The sequence below is a fragment of the Acinonyx jubatus genome, chromosome E1 (assembly GCF_027475565.1).
Source record: "Acinonyx jubatus isolate Ajub_Pintada_27869175 chromosome E1, VMU_Ajub_asm_v1.0, whole genome shotgun sequence".
NCBI classification, from domain to species: Eukaryota; Metazoa; Chordata; class Mammalia; order Carnivora; family Felidae; genus Acinonyx; species Acinonyx jubatus.
Genome location: NC_069397.1, coordinates 36,987,079 through 37,006,404, shown reverse-complemented (window position 1 = coordinate 37,006,404; position 19,326 = coordinate 36,987,079). Strand labels below are relative to the sequence as shown.

Sequence of the window (19,326 nt, the reverse complement as noted above, 5' to 3'; positions counted from 1 at the left end):
TGTGTCCCCAAACAAGTCAGTCAACCTCAGAGCCCAGCCCCTAGTCCCATCCTAGGACTACTGACTATGTGTCACTGAGAGTGAGGAGGCAAAGAGACCTAGGATCAAGTCCCAGCTGTGTGTCCCCAGTCAAGTGTCTTCCCTCTCCAAGCCTGTCTTGGAGGCTTGTAAATGGGGTTGTAAATGGGGTCCTTGAGAGGGTTCAGTGTTAAGTGTTTGATACATACCAGTTGCTGAACAAATCTGAGCTCAGTAGTCCACAAAGGATTTTTTTTTTTAATTAATGAAACAGCCCCTGATTTTATGAAGAGACAGGCATGCAACAGATAAAGAGGCCATACAGCTTAGTGTTTAAACATTCCTAAACAGGATTCAAAGGGATCTGGGTTTGAATCCCAAACTGCCCACTTCCTAGCTGTGTGTCCTTGGACTAGTTACTAACCTCTCTGAGGTTTCTACAATCATAAAGCAGAAATAATCTTGTGCACAGTAGTATTTCCTGGCGTGGAAATAATAAATGCTAGTTGCCACAAATATGTGCTTCCCACAATGCGTGCCAGGTGCTTCGGGAATGTTCCTTCATCGGACAACAGGTCCTGGTCTAGAAGTTGGAGCTAAAGCAACGAACAGGACTAAGTCCCTACCCTCATGGGGTTTAAGGTCTCTACTACCCAGAGGAGGAAATCCCCATATATTTGAGGAAACGGGGGGTGGGGGGCGGCGCTTACAGAGGAGAATATTTGAACCGGACATTGAAGGATGAATAGGAGTTTAAAAAACAGAGGAGGCAAGGAAGGGGAAGACATGGTATGGGACATTTCTGGTAAGGGGGAAAGGGTGATACATCCCATTCCTGCCTTGTCCTCTCCACCTCCACCTCCCGTTTCAGCCCTCATCTCTCGCTTGGTCTGCAGCATCCCATCGCCTAACACCCTCCGTGGTTCCAAAGTATCTATGGAAGCAAGTAAGCTCCTTGGTGTGGCATGAGGGGTCTGCCATGATGGTGGAGGAGAGGGGTAGGATCTGGCCTTCATTGGCCTTGACAGTCTCATCTCTACTCTCGGTCTTGCACTCACTGATGCCATAAGAAGCCAGGCTATTTCACACCTTTGCTCATGCCAAACCCCTCTGTCTGGAATGGCACTCTCTCCCCACTCCATGAGCCCCTCTTGTTTCTTGCAGACATCTTTCAAGCCTTGGCAAGCTTCCTCAGTGAAGCCTTTTCCCCCTCAGAACTGGAGCCTTTTTTGAGGAGGCAGGGGCTTTGCCCATATCTATTGATGGAGCCCTGGGCACCCCTACACCGCTCAAGAGCAAACGCTGATTCCAAGCAGACACAGGGAGAACCCTGGTACACAGCAGAGTCATGGAGGAGCAGAACACAATTGTCCTGTCTGCATCCACTGCCAGGTGATGTCTGCCCTCCCCTCTCCTTCACTATATCAACCCCTACTTGGATTTCAAGGCTTAGCTGGGGACAGGGGGAAGGGTCTACCTTCCCAGAGTGTGGTGGCTGTCCTCCAGGCTTTTTTCTTATTGAGGAGGGTAGCAGTGACCACAGGACAGGCTTAGGATTCAGAAAGACCCAGATTTAAATTCAGATGCTAGTTGACCTTTGATGAAGTTGTCTGCCCTCTCAGGGTCTCAATTCTTCTATCAGTAAATACACAACCACTGCATGATGGCCGTTGCATAAAAGAACTTGGGGCATCCTCAACTTGGGGTGCCTGGGTGGCTCAGTTGGTTAAGCATCCAACTCTTGATTTTGGTCATGATCTCGTGGTTCATGAGATTGAGCCCCATATCCAGCTCCACACTGACAGTGCAGAGCCTGCGTGGGATTCTCTCTCTACCTCCCTCTCTGCCTCTCTCTCTCTCAAAGTAAAAAAAAAGAAAAAAAAAATCCTCAACGGTAGGTTTGGAAACAGGACATGAGAGAAAGGAGATTAATCTTATCACCAACTGGTTTTTTACTAACCTCGTATGGCAATTCTACCCACCGACAGTCTTTCCACCTTTGTGACCCCATTCACACTCCGATGATGTCCCCTTGTGTCTGCTTCTGTCTGTCTGACTCCCCAGTTAGGCCAGGCCATTTTTATGTTAATATTTTTGGCAGGGGGCAGCAAAGAATGTTCTAGACTGGCAGACAGTATAGAGATAAATCTCAGAACCCATGGTTAATGAAATTGTACTGGAGCTTTTGGGTGGTAGGAAAGGCAGACAATGAACCCCTTGAGGGCAGGGCTGTGTCTTACTCATCCAGATCCCAAGACCCACAGAGAGAGCTGAGAGCACAGACAGTGCGTAGGAAATGGTCACCAAATGAACAAAGGTCGGTTTGCATTGAGATCTGGCCACTGCCTGATTTTCCAGTTCCTGGAGTCTGCTCCTTCTAACCCCCACGACTGGCATATACATAGGGACACTCTATGTATATGCCAGGCCTGGGAATGTCCTCAGCGCCCCAGGCTGCACCCAGTCTCTCAGATAACACTTTAGCCAGCACAGTGGGGACCTAAGCGCGTGGGAGCCACCAGAGGAGGAAAAGCTCCCAGGAAGGAAGGAAAGAGGGCTGTTTTTCTGTCCCAGCAGCAGTCTCAGTCTGGTTGCTGCCTCCTACTCCCCTCTAGCAGACATCTCACCACCTCCTGGGCTCTGGGTTCAATCTCAGCTGCCCCCTCACCCCCACCAGGAGCTGCAGGGCAGTGGGAGGGCCCAGTGCCAAGGATTCATTAGAGTTAATGAAGGCTCAGCTCTGCAGATGCCAGTGTGAGATACAGGAGAGTACCAGAACCACCCACAGCCCCCCATCAGGGCCCGGGGGTGCTCAGTTCCCTCCTCCCCGTCTCTTGGGGAGGAACCAGGGGCCACACCCTCAGAAGAGGAAAGGAAGATTTAGAAGAATCATTTCAAGTATAGAGAGTGCCAGGATGCCAAGGACAGATCGGGGTGTGGGGACATGAACTAGAAAACAGCCTCAGGGTGGGGTACGGTTCTCACCCGAGCTCACCTGGGTTCACCAAGGCGCCACTGTCCACTGCTCAGTCCAAAAAAAACCCACCAACGGCCACCCGCTCCTTCCTCTCCCTCCTTTCATAGAGTCATGGCAGGTCAGAGCTGAAGAGACTCTGGAAACTTCTCCACTACCCGGGGATTACATATAACTATGCAGCCACCTGCACCATCTCCCCACCTGGCTTCTGTCCTTCATCTTCCTCCCATTTCTGCCTGTCCCTTCCCTCTGCCTTTATCCCTTTGACCTTGGCCTTTCTCTAGGCCTTGGCTCCCCCATGAGTCAAGCAGGGAGTTGGGAGGTGGGGGGGGGGTGCTGCCTATAAAAACCTTCTAGTTGAAATTTTCAAAGATGTCTCCCCTTCATTTGGCTTCTCTCTCCCTCCCTCCCTTTCTCTTGGAGAACAATCCAGAGTTTCCTCCACATTGAGAATGAAGGAGAGTGTGATGGGAGGTGGGAGTCTCCAGCCTTTTGGGGGTTCTCAAGGAAAAGCTCCAATAGGCCAGACTGCCACCATCCCTCCTACCGGGGGCTCTAAGTCCTGTGTTGGCACCAGATTCCCTCCAAGGAGTGTTCTCGTGCTCTTTGAGGAAATTAAAAAGGAAGATGCAGCTGTGGATTTAGGAGCCCAGAATCAGACAGAAATCAATGCGGGGACTGATAGAAACCGGGCACAGGGCCAAAGTGAACTCTACCCTTCTCTATATTGACCCACACTTGGGGCCAAGCCTCTTGGAGTGGTTGTCCTCCTAAATGGCTTCCACATGTCCCCCTAGCTTGGCCAAATTCCTCCAGCCCACGCCCCTCCTGCCAGCCTGCCCTCGCAAAGAGGCTGGCACTGGGTCTGTTTCCATCCTTGGCTTGCGGGTCCCAGTCATTCCTAAGCCCCGCCCTGAGCTGTCTCTCCTCCCAGGGATTCAGGCTGAGCTTTGAAAGGGTCACTTCAAAGAGGACCTGCCTGCTGAGGGCCCAGCCAGACCCAGGGACGGCTCCTCCTCGGCCAGATTCCCGGAGGCTGGGGACAAAGGCCCCACTGTTCCCCCGACCCCCAGACGCCCCCAAATGCACTGGGCATAAGAAGTCTTTCTTTCCCCCAGTTCCGCTCTTTACAGGCCCCAGCTCTTTGCCACTGGGAGTAACCCTGGCCCCTCCTTCAGGAGAGGGCTGGGGCATGGGGGGACAGGGAGCTGGCAGATCCCCCTCCACTGCCACCATACCCCCTCGAGCTGCCAGGATGTGAAGGCAGCCTTGGAGCCGACTTCAGGACTGGTGGCCCATGTGCCTCACTGCCCCTCAACCACCAAGCCCTGCCCAGGCCTGCAGTGGCCTCCTCCTTCTCCCATCCTTCAGAACCACAGCCGTCCTTCCAGGCCTCCTCCAGGCAGCCTCCCAGGACTCCCTCTCCTCAGAGGAACCTCACAGCCCCAAACCACAGCAGCCATCTCAGGTTCCCAGGACGCTGGGGTTCTGCCCCTTCTCCCCAGTACCCCACAGCAGAAACCGGGTCTCACCCGCTCTTCTAACTTCCTACCACACGGTGCTGCTCCCAAAGCAGGGCCCTTAAAGTTTCTGTCTCAGCTCCTCACCCCATGCCTGAATTCCTTCTAGACCAGCTTGTGCTTGTTCACCTCCACTGACGGGAGCCTCATTACCTCCAGGGGCAGCTCATTTGCTCGGACCAGACGGGGTTCTCTTTATTGCGCCAAAAGCATGTTGTTCTCATTTCCATCCATTGGTGATTATCTGTTTCATAATAGCTGCTCCTAGTAGGTGAAATTATCTCATATCAGCCACTCTACCTGCATCACCCCCTTGGATCCTGTCAATGATTTTGAGGGGTGATTTCAGCGATATGAAAATTGAGGCTAAAAACAACTAAATAACTCGGTCACAAGGTCCCAGTCACACAGTGAGTAAAGGGTAAGAGCTGAAAGTTGAACCTTAGCAGGCGGAAGGCAGGGCCCGAACAACCAACCTGCCTCCCAACGTGCCGAGGGGCCCAGGCCTCTTGTCTCCCACGGTTGCCTGTCTGTATTAAAAGGACATCCCCAGGCTGGGGTCTTCGTTTTTCTTAGAGACCTTCCCAGCAGCCTTTGCCAGCAGATGAAGTGTGGCCTGGGCATGGCGGATGACTGATGTTATTTCAGACCAGCAAATGGGGAGCAGAGGGATAGTCAGAGGGAAAGAAGCCACCTGCCCAGGGGCACGTGGGTTTGAGGAGGGTGGAGGAGACGACCCTGGGGCTAAGGTTTAGGACTGAAGGTGGCTGGAAATTCACCCTCTTCCCATGGAGGAGAGGTAGAGAGGCAGCTAGGATAAGCCACGCCTTAAACAAAACACTCTGTCCACCCTCCAACTTGAAAAGGGCAGAATTTTCCACCAAGGTGATGCCTTGGGCTGAAGATCTCAGGGCCACAGAGATGAAAAAGGAATGGGACTCAGTAATCCTACCTGTAGTCTTTACCCATGTGCCCGCTGCTCAGCACCATCCCCTTAGAATTCGAGGGGGGGGGGGGCGTGGAGAAGGAGGGAGTGAGAGCAAGACAGAAGCCAGAAGACTGAGGCCCTCCAGTGGCCCCTGTTAAGCCTTAGAAGGCAGTCGTGACCGGGTGTGAGTAGCTTTCCTTTCCTCTCTAGGTTTAGATCAGGCACTCCCAGCACAGATAACACAGTGATGCACCTCTAGGCTGCCTTCCCAAGACTCCAACTCCAGCTACTTCCAAAGGGTGAGATTACAGGGTTCTGTGGTTTTTCCATATCCTGTCAATCAGTCCGTCAACAAACATTCTCTGAGCACCGGCTGTGTGCCTGGCCCCGTGGACAACAAGACAAACACCGCACCTTTGGGGTTGCTTGGAATGAGGTTGAGAGCACAGTCAATTCCTCAGCCCTGTCACTTACTACTAGCCGCGTGACCTTAGGGAGACACAATTTATTTGTGCCAGTTTCTTCACCTGTTAAGCGGGATAGTGAGAATGCATCTACCTAGTGGTAAACACTATGGAAGTGGTTCCTATTATTATTTTCTTGTCCTCAAATAACTCCAGGATAATGGGGGAGACTGATGTATAGACCAACTGTCACAATGCCAGGGGTAGAGCTGGGCATGTGGCACCCTGGGAGGCCAGGAGAAGGGCTGCTCCCTGGCCTGCACTTCATAAACATTTATAGAGAGCCGCTCTGTGCCAGGCGCTGTGCTGGCCACTGGGGACACAGAGATGAACGGGACACATTGTCCACTCATCCGTGCTCCTCCCCTCTCTCCCAAGGCCCAATCCCAGAACCCTGCACTGAGCGGGGTGGGGGGGCATCATGAACAGAACAAAGTGGAGAGAATCAAGGCCTGGAAATCAGGACACCTGGGTTCATGTCCACCACGCACAGGGTACCTGACCTTGGGCCCTCTCTGGCCTCAGTTTCCCCACTGTGGCATGAAGGAGTTGGACAAGATGACCCCTCTGGTCCTGCCCCACTTCTGACAGGTGATGAATAACTCCACTCCCACAGAGCTTGAAACTCACCCCAAGTGCCGTCCCTAGGCCATCCCAGCCTGCTGGCTGGCCCACTGAGGCAGTGGGGAAGAGATGTCTGCCTGGCACTGACTGGCACTGCCTTGCTGAAGAGCTGGCACAATTTCACATGAAGTAGGGGGGCCTGGATCTAAAGGCGGGTTGTTTGAAGGGGGTGGGGGGTGCTGGGGAAAGGCAGAGCCAGCTCCCACAGGCCCTATTCATAGCTCTCCCTGGGGAGGGAGACACAGCAGGATAATTAAAACCGGGCTTTGTCCAAATCCCTGACCAAGCCAATATCTCACCTTTGAACCCCTGCAGCCAACAGAGCAGGGCTGATGTCCCTTTGGAAGGAAAACACCAATGAACTGAGCCACAGTCCAAGTGCTATGGGCCGACATGGGGTGGGGGTGGGGGTGTTGGAGGAGTAAATGAGCGGATTCCAGACCCACCAACATGGATGGGCGCCTGGGGCTTCGCCACCCTGAGGCCTCCGGTGGCCTTCCCGGTAGCAGCCTGACAACACGCATCCAAGCTCCAACCCAGCGAGAGGCTAACCTTGTTCTTGGGCTGTGTCCACGATGGACCCAGATTCGGGGTGGGAGTGACAGCAGGGCAAGGGAGGTCCCGAGAAGCAGGATGGCAGGGTGAGAGTGTGGTCTCTGCAGCCAGATTGCCTGGCTCTAACACTTGTTTACGATGTGATCTTGGCCAAGCGATTAGCTGTCTATGCTTCCGTGTCCTCAACTGTAAAATGCCGATAATAACGGGACCCACGTCACAGTGGTGTTGTGAGAATAAAATGAGGTAATTTCTAAAAATCCTGACCTTGCTACCTATCTCTTAACTCTCAGCTGTATTAATAAAGCAACTCCCTCCCTTAAAAACAAGCCCCAGCCCCCCCCCCCCCCCCGCAAAGAACATATACTCATTTGAATATATTTGCATCCCCTATGAATCTCTCCAGAATCCTGCACTGGAAGCCAACATCGCAGGAAGCTATGTAACCCACTATGTAACCCACTATACCGGAGGAAACTTCCTAGAGTGACATCCAAGCCAGACTGGCTCACAAGCCTCTCCCTACAAGTTCCCCTGGATAGCTAACTCCCCTTCCGCAGGGGCTCAGGAGCAACCTGATGAGGGGGCAGAGAAGTCCCCATCCAGGCAGCCTAGCACAAGGCCTACGCAAGAGGCAGGAGCGACTGGGTTCAGTCCCTCTGCTCGGGCTGCGATCCTTGAAAGCCTGCCCCATTCCCCACGGTGTCCTAAAGCCACCTTCCTAACAGCACTCCCCTCTCCAAAGCTTTACCTAATGCCAGGATTCTCATCAGGGTACCCAGGTTCTAGCCTGGGCACGATCGCTGTGTAGTCTCAGACCCTGATACCCACCCTGCCCGCTCCCGGGGCTTCTGGAGGTCCTGGAAACCAGCATTGGAGGTAAGGGATTTACTGCTCTCATCATTCCCAAGGGGAGGGCAAGGCCTCAGATGCCTGAACTGGAGTTTCCAGGCACCTAGGGGTAGACCCAATCACCTTGTGAGCAAGTGGAAGAGGCTGGGACTGGGGGACCTTTGGGTTGTGTTTGGAGGCGAAATGACTGGTTATGTAATGGAGATTCAAATCGCATGCCAATGAGCACATCTCAGGGAGAGCAGCCACTTTGGGGAATAAGGCTGTTGCCCTGGCAGAGGGGGAGAACCACAGGGAATCAAACTCCATCCACCCCCAGCTGGGCCTGGGGTAGGGGTGGGGGGTGGGGGTGGACATGGTGGGGGGGGGGGGAGATGAAGTATGTGTTGGTGAGGGGGAGACTCCAAGGGACTCAGGCTTAATGACCTCCACCCCCACCCCCTGTCCATCCTGAAATTCAAGTTTGTAATTAGGAAACACTTTGGCTGAAAGGCGCAGGGAGAGTCCAGGAAGAGAGATGCAGATTGAGGGAGAACTGAGCATACATCCAGCTCCTGGGAAACACACCAGTCTCGGAAAGAGTTTGCAAAGCACCAGACCCCAGCTCCAACGTGGGATGGTGGGAAGGGGAGGCGGCTAGGGAAGAACATCCATCAGTAAGCCTTGTCAGAAGAGGAAGAGGCCTCAGCCCAGACCTTGACCACAACCTGGACCCCTAGGAAACTCTTCCAAACTGGGAAAGAGCTGGCCTGACAGTGCCCAGCCCTTCAACTTGGGAAGGAGGGTGGTGTGTGTTGGGGTACTCCAGTAGCCCCAGGGCAGCCAGGCTCGGAGGTAGGGGGCTGGCTCCAAAGGGGCCCAGAGGCCCTTGCCGGCCCATCCCCAGCTTCAGCAGCTGGCAGATGAAAGAATCCAAGCAAAGCAGCCCAGCGCTGAGTAATGCCCCTGGCACCCCGCGCCCAGACCCACCCACAGCCAGCCCGAGGGGGCAGAGGGGAGGGCAGCGGAGCCCTCGGGGCCCGGGATCCCGGTCCCAGGAGCCAGTGGGGGCGGCAGACCCAGCTCCCCCGAAGCTCGTCGTGCGGCGCGGCCCGGCCCGGTAGGGGGCGAGTGTGGCGCGGGGAGGGGGGTGTCCGGCCCCAGTGGCCAAGGACATCCCGCTCCGGGAACCCCCTCCCCCACTCCCTCTCGCTCCAGCTGTGCCGGGGCCTCGCCAACGGAAAACGAAAACTCGGGCAGAGGAAACAGCGGCAGGCGCCCCGCCTGAAAAACCCGGACAAAAGGCGCGGGCCTCCCGCCCCCGCTGCCCGGCCGCTGGGGGCCTGGCACGGCTGCCCAGGTCGGTGCCCTCTGCCCTGGCAGCCCCGTGCGCGTCCCGGCCCCCGGCCTGCCTTCCTCCTTCCCGCCCCTTGCCCAGGGCAGCTCTCGCTCCGGCTCCCTCCCCGGCCCACCACCAGCCGAAGTTCCCAGCAGCCGTGCCCGCGGTGGCCGCACCGTGCGCCCCCGGCTGTGCCCGCCGAGCGGGGGCGCCGCGACCCCGACCCCCCCCCCCGCGGCCAGCTCCCCCGCAGAGCCTGGATCCGCCCCCTCCCCTGGCCCAGCGCCCTCACCTGAGGGGGCCGGGGCTCCGGGCGGGGCGGGATCCCGACCAGGCAGAAGGCGACTCCATTCATCGGGCGGCAGCGGCGGCTCTGCGGCCAGGGCACTGCCGGGGGCGCGGGCAGGGACCCGGGAGGGGCGGGGCCGGAGGGGGCGGGGCCGAGCGCGGAGCCGGGGGGGGGGGGGGGGCACCCCCGGGGGCCAGCCCCTTCGCTCCGCCCCCTGCGCTCGACGGGGCTCACCCGCCGCCTCTCCCCAGGGCAGCTGACTGGTAAAGGGGGCTCACGCAGGGGTTTGCGCCGGCAGCGGAGCTAGAGGGCAGTATAGCCCAGAGAAGGGAGGTGGTCTCAGGGACACAATTTGGACTAGCCTCCCGGGAACCGGCCCAGATAGATGGTGATCCTGGCCGGCCCAGGAAAGAGGCCAAGGGCACCGAACCCAGAACTAGCACAGGGAGAGGGAGGCAAGAAGGAAGGAAGGCAGAGAGAAGCAGAGAGAAACACAAGCAGACAGAGGTGCTCAGAAACAAAGACTGAGAGACACAGAAAGCATGAAAGAGGCAGAGACAAGATAGAGGCAGAGTAAAGAGCGGCAGAGAAAGAGACAAAGATGAAGAGAAACGCGGGTTGAAGAGACGGAAAGACGGAAGAAGGCTTACAGAGCTTTTCCATCCTCATGGAGACAGGGCAGAAATGGTGATGCCCATGGGGGTGGGGGCGGAAGGGGCTAGATAGGGCCCCTCTATCTAGGGCCCCCGTCCCAGGGAGAATCTCGGCCCAGGACCCCAGGGAGACAGAGGAATGGAGGCTGGAAGAAAGAGGTGGGCAGGTGCCCCAGCCCTTCAGACCCCCAGCCAGCCAGCCTGGGACTCAGGCCTCTGGACCAGCCCATAGATCTGCTCTGCAGTAGACAACAGTGAGAGCCCAGATACCCCCAGGCCTCCCAGTTACACGCTCTCCACAGCCTCCCTTTGGGGCTTCATTCCAAGATGGACCCAAAGAGCCACTGGGGTCTTGAGCCAGTTCATTTCCTTGCCCCCAAGCAGGACTCCTCATCAGGCCATCTCCTGATGAGCCAGGAAGAGATAGTCCTTCAGTCCTTCATTTCTGCTGGAAAGTTCTTTCTGCTATCTAACTGACGTCCTTCTTACTTCCTATTTCCGACAGCCCATGCTTACCTCTTTCCCATGCCTTCTTGCAGTTTTCAAGGGCTCCTGTATTCCTTCTCCCAGATTATGAAGGAAAGAAAGCAGAGGCCACAGGCAGATAGGAATTTGATTTGGACAAGACAGGCAACGAAAGTGGAAGACTGACTCTACCTACTGGAATCACCCAACCCCTCTGGGGCAAGGAGACCACCAAAAACCTGCTTGCTTCACCACCGTCACCAACCCCAAGTCCCCGCAAGATCAGGGACTCAGGTCCTGGAGGGGGTTGAGGGGCTCAGCCATTAACTGGGCCATCCCTGCTCCTGTGAGCCTGAGGAAGGAGACGCTGACTTGTTTTTAAATCTGACGTTTTATTTCATTTCTTTTACATCCCCTGGAAGTCCATGCAGAGGGATGCTTTTACGATGACGGAAGGGCACTTAATGACCCCTCTTCCTGTCCTCCTCTCTCCATCAAGGTCACATGCAGCTGAAATTATCCCCCACTTCTGAGAAGTGCTTCCTGCTATCTAACTGTAATCCGTCATGCTGCCTGTATTCTCTTGCTTCGTTTTCAACAACGTTCCCTTTTCTACCTCTTTCTGTCCCGTGGTTCCTGTGGTTCAAGGCTTGCTGCCACCCTGGCTCAGGGTCCTTTTCTCTCAGAACAAACGGGCTGTCTGTGTGAGGGGGAAGCAGTAGCATCAGGGATCCAGGCTGAACTGAGGCTGTGGGGGAGGGGAGGAGAGGAGGGAGGTGACCACTGGGGTGCCCCTGGCTCACTTTTTCCAGAGTCTGATGCCCTCAGACCCTGCGGGAGGCAGTGAGAGGAAATGAGCTCACACGGGCCAGCAGATGAATTCCTCCCTCCACAATGCACTGCGCTCACCTCCCCCACCCTCTCCCATTTCCCAGAAAGTGCGCTCTTCCCCCACCCTGCTGCCCTTCCCACCTCTTCCTGCACCTTGACCCCGCACCCCCATCCTGTCCCGGCCCTCCCCCCATCAATCTTCTCTAGCCCCTCTTCCTCCCGTCCTTTCCCTCAGACTCCCCGGGTCTCGCTCCCTGGTCCCACCACCCACCCCCAAATCCACTCTATCGCGGGCACACTCTTGCCCTAGGGGTCCTAGAAGTACCGCTGAACAGGGGCAGAAGGTGTCCCTCACTGAGGACCCTCCTTATACTTCCCCTCTTTCTAAGACCCTCCCCCCAGCCCAGTCACCTGCCTCTGTTCACAAATGCTTACTGGGAACCCTAGTAGATGAGGGGTTGAGGGAGTGGAGGTCGCCCCTGGGAAGATGGAGATTAGACCTAGCTCCTTCCCTTGAGGAGTCCTCGGCTTTTACCAATCCTCACTCTGTAGTGACATCTCTGAAAAGGAGCAAAGGGAGGCTAGAGAAACAGAGGAAGGCTTCCACAAGGAGGTGGCCTTGAGCTTCTGGGGGCTTCACGGATGAGGGGGGCAGTGGGGTGGAGTGGGGAATGGGGGGAGCGCTCCAGGGAAAAGGACTCTCATAGGCAAAGGCAGGGAGGCAGGAGAAAGCAGAGTCTAGTCGCGTGGCTGGCACCAAGCAGAGGGTATGGAAGGTACATACGTGGGCAGGAAGCATGGAGGGAAGAGGAAGGAAATGTGGGCGGGGATATGACGACGGAGTGACTGGGCCTTGAGGCACTTTGATTCTAGCCTGGCCGGGGGCAGGGATTGAAGCAGAGATGTGCCACGTCGCCAGAAAGAAGGAGGGCAACGAGGAGATGGGAATGGTGGGGAGCGGGGTGAGGGAGACGCTGCACCAGGGCAGGGGCAAGAAACATCAGAGACCCCAGGACGCGGTGACCAACTGGGAGTTGGGGGAAGGAGAGTGTTCTCGAGGGAGAGGGGGCATGCCAGGCCCCGTATGGGCCTTTGTATGTATTATTCCAGGTCAGCCTTACAAAGGAGCTGTGAAAGAGATACTATAATCCTCACTTACGGCTAAGGAAACGGAGGCCCAGAGAGCTTGAGTCTCTTACCTAAGTCCAGCCAGGATCTGAACCCAGGCATGTGGGCTCCAGAGTCCACACACTGAACCTACAGGCTGTGTTGCCAGTGGACAACTGCGGGCAGAGGCCCGAACGGGGGCCATGGCTTTGGAAGTCGTCAGCAGACCAGGAGTGTGATTCAGATTCTACAAGGGCAGGTGCAGGGAGGAGACTGGGTAGGTGACAGGACATGAGGAGCACCCACCTTTAGGGGCACGTGAGGAAGGAAGAGGGCGTGAGGACGACAGAGAAGACAGAGTGGGAGCAGGGGGCCAGAGGAAGTGGCACTGTGTTGGGCAGAGAGGGCACTTTCAGGGGACTGGAGGAGGCAGAGGCCAGCTCATACAGGGAGAAAGAGTCAGGGGTGAGGAAGTGGAATCGGGCTTGTTAAAAAACAGCAGCACACGGGTGCCTGGGTGGCTCAGTCGGTGAAGCGTCCCGACTCTTGATTTGGGCTTAGGTCTTGATCTCATGGTTCAGGGGATCGAACTCTGCACTTGGGCTGGGCACTGGCAGCGCAGAGCCTGCATGGGACTCTCTCTCTCTGCCTTCCCCGCACTCTCTCTCTCTCAATAAATAAATAAATAAACTTAAAAAAAAAGAAAGAAAGAAAGCAGCACAGGTGAGCTGTGGGAGAGACTTGGGTGGGAGAGAGACCTGGAGTAAAGAAAAAACCAGAGCACGTGGGGCTCCAGAGGGAGAACCTGTGTTCCCCACCGTCAGGGAGGAGTCCTCGGACCAGAGCCATCCAGTCAGGATCAGGCCTAGCCCAGGAGCCAGCTAGGAGTCGTATGGTGTCTTCAAGGAGCACTGACTCGAGAGTCCAAAGACCTGGGTTCAAGTTCCCATCCTGCCCACCTGATAGCTCTATGTCTTTGAGGAAAAGGACATTCTCTGAACCTGTTTCACCCTCTGTAAGATGGGAACAACAAGACCTTCTCGGCCTGCCTCCCATGTGCGGGTCGCATTTGATAATGGATTCAAAGCACACCGTAAGCTGCGAAGGAGAAACAGAGGATTGGGGTTATAGGGCGGGCAGCCCTAAACCTGGACGACAGGGGCGGCCCTTCCACTGAAGGGGAAAGAGTACCCCCTGGTGGAGAAGGGCGAGAGGGCAGGACCAGAGGGGAGAGCCTGTTCTTATGCCTCTCTGGCTTTCGGGGCCCCCAGGTTGTCCTCAAAGGAACTTACCCCCAACGAAATTTTCATCTCCAAAGCAGGTGTGGGCCCATTCATTCAAGTCAAGAGATGCTTATCAAACAAGCCACACCCCGTAAAACCCTGCTGTCAGGGCAGGGGCCGGATAAAAGATGCCCCGTCCTGCCATTCTCCCCTGGCAGCCCCTCAGGGGACCCGTGTTTGTCGTGATGCAGGGAGAAGAGGCCTTGGGCTGGGGTCTCAGCCCTGCAGGCTCCCAACTGTGTGACACTGGGTGATTGAGGACCCGGTGGCCTGGACTGAGTGTACAAGGCTAACAGATGACTTATACGGGTGATGACACCACCTAGGACATCACGAAGACGTGTTAAAATGTGTCAAGTGCCTACTGTGTGCCAAGCTCTTTACCAACATTATTCCATTTACTCCCCATGTAAGGGGGGTATTATTAGCCCCGCTATATAAATGAGGACACAAAGCTCAGAAAAGGTTAAGTAACTTGCTGAGGTCTGATGCCAAGCTGTTGCTCTACGAAGCAGGATCCCTCCGGGAGGAGCTAGGCCAGGTGGTCCCTTCCAGCTCCAGGACGCTAAATTCTGAGGTTCTGTGTGAGGGCTTCTAAATTCTTCCAGCAACTGGCCTGCAGTCCTGCTTCTGCCACGGGCCCCCAGACCCCGCCTGGCTGTCCCGAACCACTGCACATCCTGCACACAGAAGGGCCCTGGCCCCTCTCCTCCCCGTCTCCATTCTGCCCTTCTAGGAAAGGAGGGGAGTGGAGAGGAGGAAAAGGGAGAAGAGGGAAACGTAGAGGGAAGGAAGAGAAAGAGAGGGGAGGGGTGAAGAAGGAGGGGAGAGGTGAAGAAGGAGGGGAAGGGTAGCTCCCACCTCCCCCTGGAAGCTCTGGAAATCCCCGGCAGCTGCTCCCTCTCCTCTGTCTGGCTCTGAGCCAGCCCTGGGAGGGAGAGGGGAATTGGATGGAGAGAAAAGAGGGGCAGGGCTCCGACCGCAGGGGGCAAGCCCCTCAGTCCTGGCACCCACCCCACCTGGCAATTCCAGCCCCTGCGAGAGATTCCAGGCATGCTCCCCTTTAAGAAACCTACATGCCAAAATCCACACATACCACACAGACACATTGGGGCGGTTCTTGCACTATAAAAGGATTCTTTGCTTTACAAGAGGGCTCAGCACATGGGAAACTTAAAATAGGAGCTTCCCCTGGTGAAAGAAGCTCCGATTTCAGAAGTACCCCATACAAACCGTGCTCCCGGCACATCCAGAAAGCTGGTGACGCCCATGGGGCCAGCAGGGCTGGGGCTGCCTTAAGACATTGCCATCAGCCTGGGCACCTCCCTGGTTGTGCTGATCACCAGAGTCCCTGTCTTGTGGGGGGGGGGGGGGCGGGTGTCTCACAGTCTAGCAGTCACAGGCTGGCTGCTGTGCTGTTCAGCAGAGGTGTCCTAGGACACCTAGAAGGGACCTGGAAAGCCACCGCTCAGCACAGCTGGCAGGGATTTCACAGCAGCCCAGAGAGAGGACAGATATCCAAGACCTCCCAGTGTCCCTTTGATGGGGACGGGCAGGAGCCCAATGTCCTACTCTCCTCCAGCTCTCTCCTCCCTTCCACGGTGCCAGGGCACAGGGGAGCCAGGCTCTCTCCTCTGGGGAAGGGGAAACAGCTGACGCCCCCGAAGACGTATAGGGAAGGCAGATGGGGGCAATTGGGAGCAATCTGGGCAGAGCAGCACTCCCGGTGAAATGCATTTAGGGTCCTCTAGGCAGAAAGTAGTGAGGGCCCCTAGCCCTACGCTTCCTTTTTTTTTTTTTAATTGAGGCAACATTCACATAACATAAAATTAACTATTTTAATGTAGGCAATTCAGTGGCATTTAGTACTGTCCCCCCACCCCCCACTTGTTTGCACTCAGAGTGGAGCCGAGGGTAGAGTCAGTAATGACAGCAACAGCAGATAATGACGAACGGAGTCCCCTTCCCCCTGCCAGGCCTGGTGCTGCCACCAGCCATTTAAATTAACAACCAAGATGCCAAACAGGCCTGGAGACTAGACTAGCCCACAACTCCGCCCCAAAGAGCACACGCAGCCCAGGAAAGATGCCCAGAGCACTTCATGCCTCCCCAGAACCTAGGATCATCGTCGCACACCCCCCCCCGCCCCCGCCACCAACTGCTCACCCTCTATCCCTCCTCCTGCCCCTCCTCATCACCGGCACAGACAACCCAAGAACCCCTCTGCCAGAGGCAGGGGGCCCATGCTCAGCCTGGAGGGGAGGGGTCTCAGAGCCCGGGTCCCCAGGCTACCGCGTTAGGCTGATCAATCCCAATGAGCCCAGGAGTGCGGCTGAACTCCGCAAGCCCAGGAACAGAAAACCCCACCACTCCAGACCCCACCCCAAGTCAAGACTACGAAGATTATGAAGCGAGTAAGACAGCTTCAGGAGCAGCCCCCTCACTCCTGCCCACGTCAGGCTGTGCCCTTCTTTGAGCGGGAGACTACAAGTCAGGATAGAGGCCCCCCTCGCTCACTTAAGGGGACTGGCCCCGCTTGTCCATTTGCTGAGCTCCCCGGAGGGGGTGAGGAGCTCCAACCTGAGCGGGTCTTCACCCCTGCCCCCTTGCGATGGAGCCTGTGTAAAGGAAAAGACAGCCCCCAGGGCCTGGCTGGGGCTGCAGGTGTGCATTTGGGGCGCCTATAGAGAAACTGCCCAGCCCACCCCATCTTTTCACTGCCATGAAATGGTGACGGCAGCTGCAGCAGCTGCCGTAACTGGGAGGGGAGGGGGAGGCTGGCTGGGAGAAGCCCCTCGAGGTGCAGGTGGGGGAGGGAGGGGGTTGGATCTTGAGGTCTCGCTAGGGGGTCAGCGGTCGTTGTGGCCTTGGACAGCTACCTCGACCTCCTGTGCCTCCTTCATTCCGCCCAGCCTGCAGCCCCCTTAGGCCTAGGATCCTGGCAGGGCTGAGACCTCACCGAGTGGGGAGGGGGGCTTCTAAATGCGGGTGCTCTCCTGGGTGGGGAGAGAGGCAGCGTGCGCGCCCTCTGTGCGCGCCTCCCTGTGTGTCAGCGTGTGTGCGTGTGCGTGTGTGCGTGTGTGTGTGTGTGTGTGTGTGTGTGTACCACCAGCTGTGTGTCACACCAGCCCCATCCCTCCCCCCAGAGCTCCGGCCCCGCTCGCAGCCCCAGCGCCCCAACCCCCCCTCCCCCTTGGCGCGCCCACCCTCGTCCCCTGCTTACGGCCCCTGCCCTCCCCTCCCAGACACGCACCCGCGTCCCGCGCCCGCCGACCTGCTCCATGCTGCTGCCCGCTACGCCGTCCTCGCCGCGCCAGCCCCGGGGGGCGCCGGGGGCGGCGACCCCTCCATGCGCCCTGTCGCCCTGTCGGTGCGGCAACCCGGCGACCGCCCAGCGCGAGGAGCACCGGTTGTCAGCCGCCCAGACACCCCCCACCTACACCCCGCCCCGCCCCGCAGGCCCCGCCCCCTCCCCCTCCCACCCGCGGGTGGAGGCGCCGCGCTCACGCGCGCGCGCGCACGCGCCCGGTCACACACCCACACACTCACAATCTCACACGCATAATGCATACCCACTCACACATCCAGGGCCGCATCCCTGCCAGCACCCCTTGTTCTGCCTGTCCTGGGGGCATTGTTAGTCCAGAGAGGACCATCCCTCCAAGGGAAGCCCCTCTCTTCGTTTCTGAGATTTATGAGTTAGAGGGGCCCCACCCCTCATCTTACAGGGGCCACAGAAAGCCTTGCCGGGGGTCACACAGCAGCTTGGACAGAGCTGACCCCGTGGCCCAAACCACTCGTCTCCCAGGCCGATGCCCCTCCTCGAGCAGGTCAGAGACGCCCACGGAGCCTGGAACACAGGAAGACACGGCAGCGGCCCCCACCCTGTGAGCAGGGGTCTGGATCCTGTGACCCTGTGAGCGCAGGAGATGGTCGGGAGGCGCCCCTCCCTGTTGTCAGGATCCAGCCTCTGCTCAAACGTGCTCTGAGGCCCTTGGCTGGGGGTAGGGAGCAGAGATGGAGATTCCTGTCGCCTACCGTGTGCCATGCCCCAGGCATATGCCAAGCAGGAGGAGGGGCTGAACCGTTTGCCCACTGCCGGACAAGGGTCATCTGCAGCCCCAGATGCCAGCCAGGCACCTGACTTGTGGCAATGGGGCCACCCACTCTGGTGAAGACCAAAGAGCCAAAGAGGTGGCAAAGAGACTGCCTCCCCCACTCCCCTTACCCCCCCCTCCCCCCGCCGCCCCATCAGGGGTGATTCCTGCCTGCCCACTGCCCCTGTGCCTTGCCCCTGACAGGGCAGGGCTGAACTGAGGGTGATATCACATGAGCAGGCATGTGAGAGGCAGGCATGCTGCCCAGGAGTGCGGAGTCCAGAGTGGACAGGGGTGGGAATTAACCTGCCCTGAGGTGGGGGAGAGTGTCGGTGGGTAGGGGCTGGCTGCCCAAACCCCCTGGGCCACTGCCCAGGCTGGCAGGGAGGGGGTTTCACCACCTCTCACTGCACCCTGGCCTCTTTGTTAGGCACCAGAGGGTGAGGGGGCAGGGGGCGGGAAGCTGAGATGGGGAGAGTTAAGATCCTCAGTGGGCCCAGACAAAGGGGGCTTTATAGGCTGGGTGTGGGGGACATCTGGGGGGAGGGAAGCAGGAATGCAGGCCGGGGAGGCCCTGAGCTCATGGGCAGCCCATTTTAGGGCTGAGGTTGGACTCCCCCAGTGCCCCCCCACCCCCACCCCATTCTCTGGCCTGTGGGGTATCTGCAGCTTTGCTCCTGGGACTACAGCCAGGCGTCCTGGCAGCCGCTCGTCCCCGGCCACCGGTCCTTTCAGTGGCCTCGAGGGCCCTGTCCGCAACCCAAGTGAGTGAGTGCCCTCTCGGCTGCCTGGGGAGGGAGGGACGGTTTTGGGTGGGGTCACAAGGCTATGGGGTCAATGGGACCCTTTGTCTCTTCAGACGGAGTCTGTCCTGGGCTAAAGAGACAAGCAGCTGAGAAGAGTGCCAGCAAGCAAGTCCCCCAGACCCTGACCCGGCCTCCCCCAGGTCGTGGTGGAGCTGGGCCCTGGGCTGTGAAGGCAGGCTCCAGTCTGCCCAGTCCGTTTCCCTGTGATTCTCTTTCAGGGCGGAAGCAGCCACTGGGAAGTGCAAACAAGCAGGGGGAGGTGGCGGCAAGGCAGCAGCCACCCACGATGGGCTTCTGGAACAGCTGCTGCTTGGCTAGACCTAAATTCTGGGGTTGGGCTTCGCGCGGTTGAGAACTGTCTGTCCCCAAAGATGCTGATCTGGCCCTGACAAATAGACTCCTACTAGTCAAAGTCACGGTGGCTCAATTGCTAAACCCCAAAGCTGGTTTATCAACACACCTGAGCACTGCAGGAAGCTCCACAAGCAGGGTCCCTAAGAAGGACTGCAAGATCCAAGCAGGCAGCCCCCAGTCCTCCC

General features: G+C 57.5%; 1 protein-coding gene across 5 annotated transcripts in view; it reads right to left on the bottom strand.

Annotated features, from left to right (window-relative positions):
- The window catches only part of ARHGAP23 (Rho GTPase activating protein 23), a 79,835-nt gene extending 62,530 nt beyond the window's left edge, over window positions 1-17,305 (bottom strand). For 2 of the 5 annotated variants that reach the window (XM_027033925.2, XM_053212811.1), the window contains exon 1: window positions 9,549-9,701. In XM_027033925.2, the coding sequence (XP_026889726.2) occupies window positions 9,549-9,611 (63 nt within the window). In that variant the 5' untranslated portion in view covers window positions 9,612-9,701. Of the gene's footprint in view, window positions 1-9,548; window positions 9,702-17,137 lie in introns of those variants that run through there. The other 3 variants (XM_027033926.2, XM_053212809.1, XM_053212810.1) reach the window with 3 other exon arrangements.
- Window positions 17,306-19,326: the final 2,021 nt, after the last annotated feature.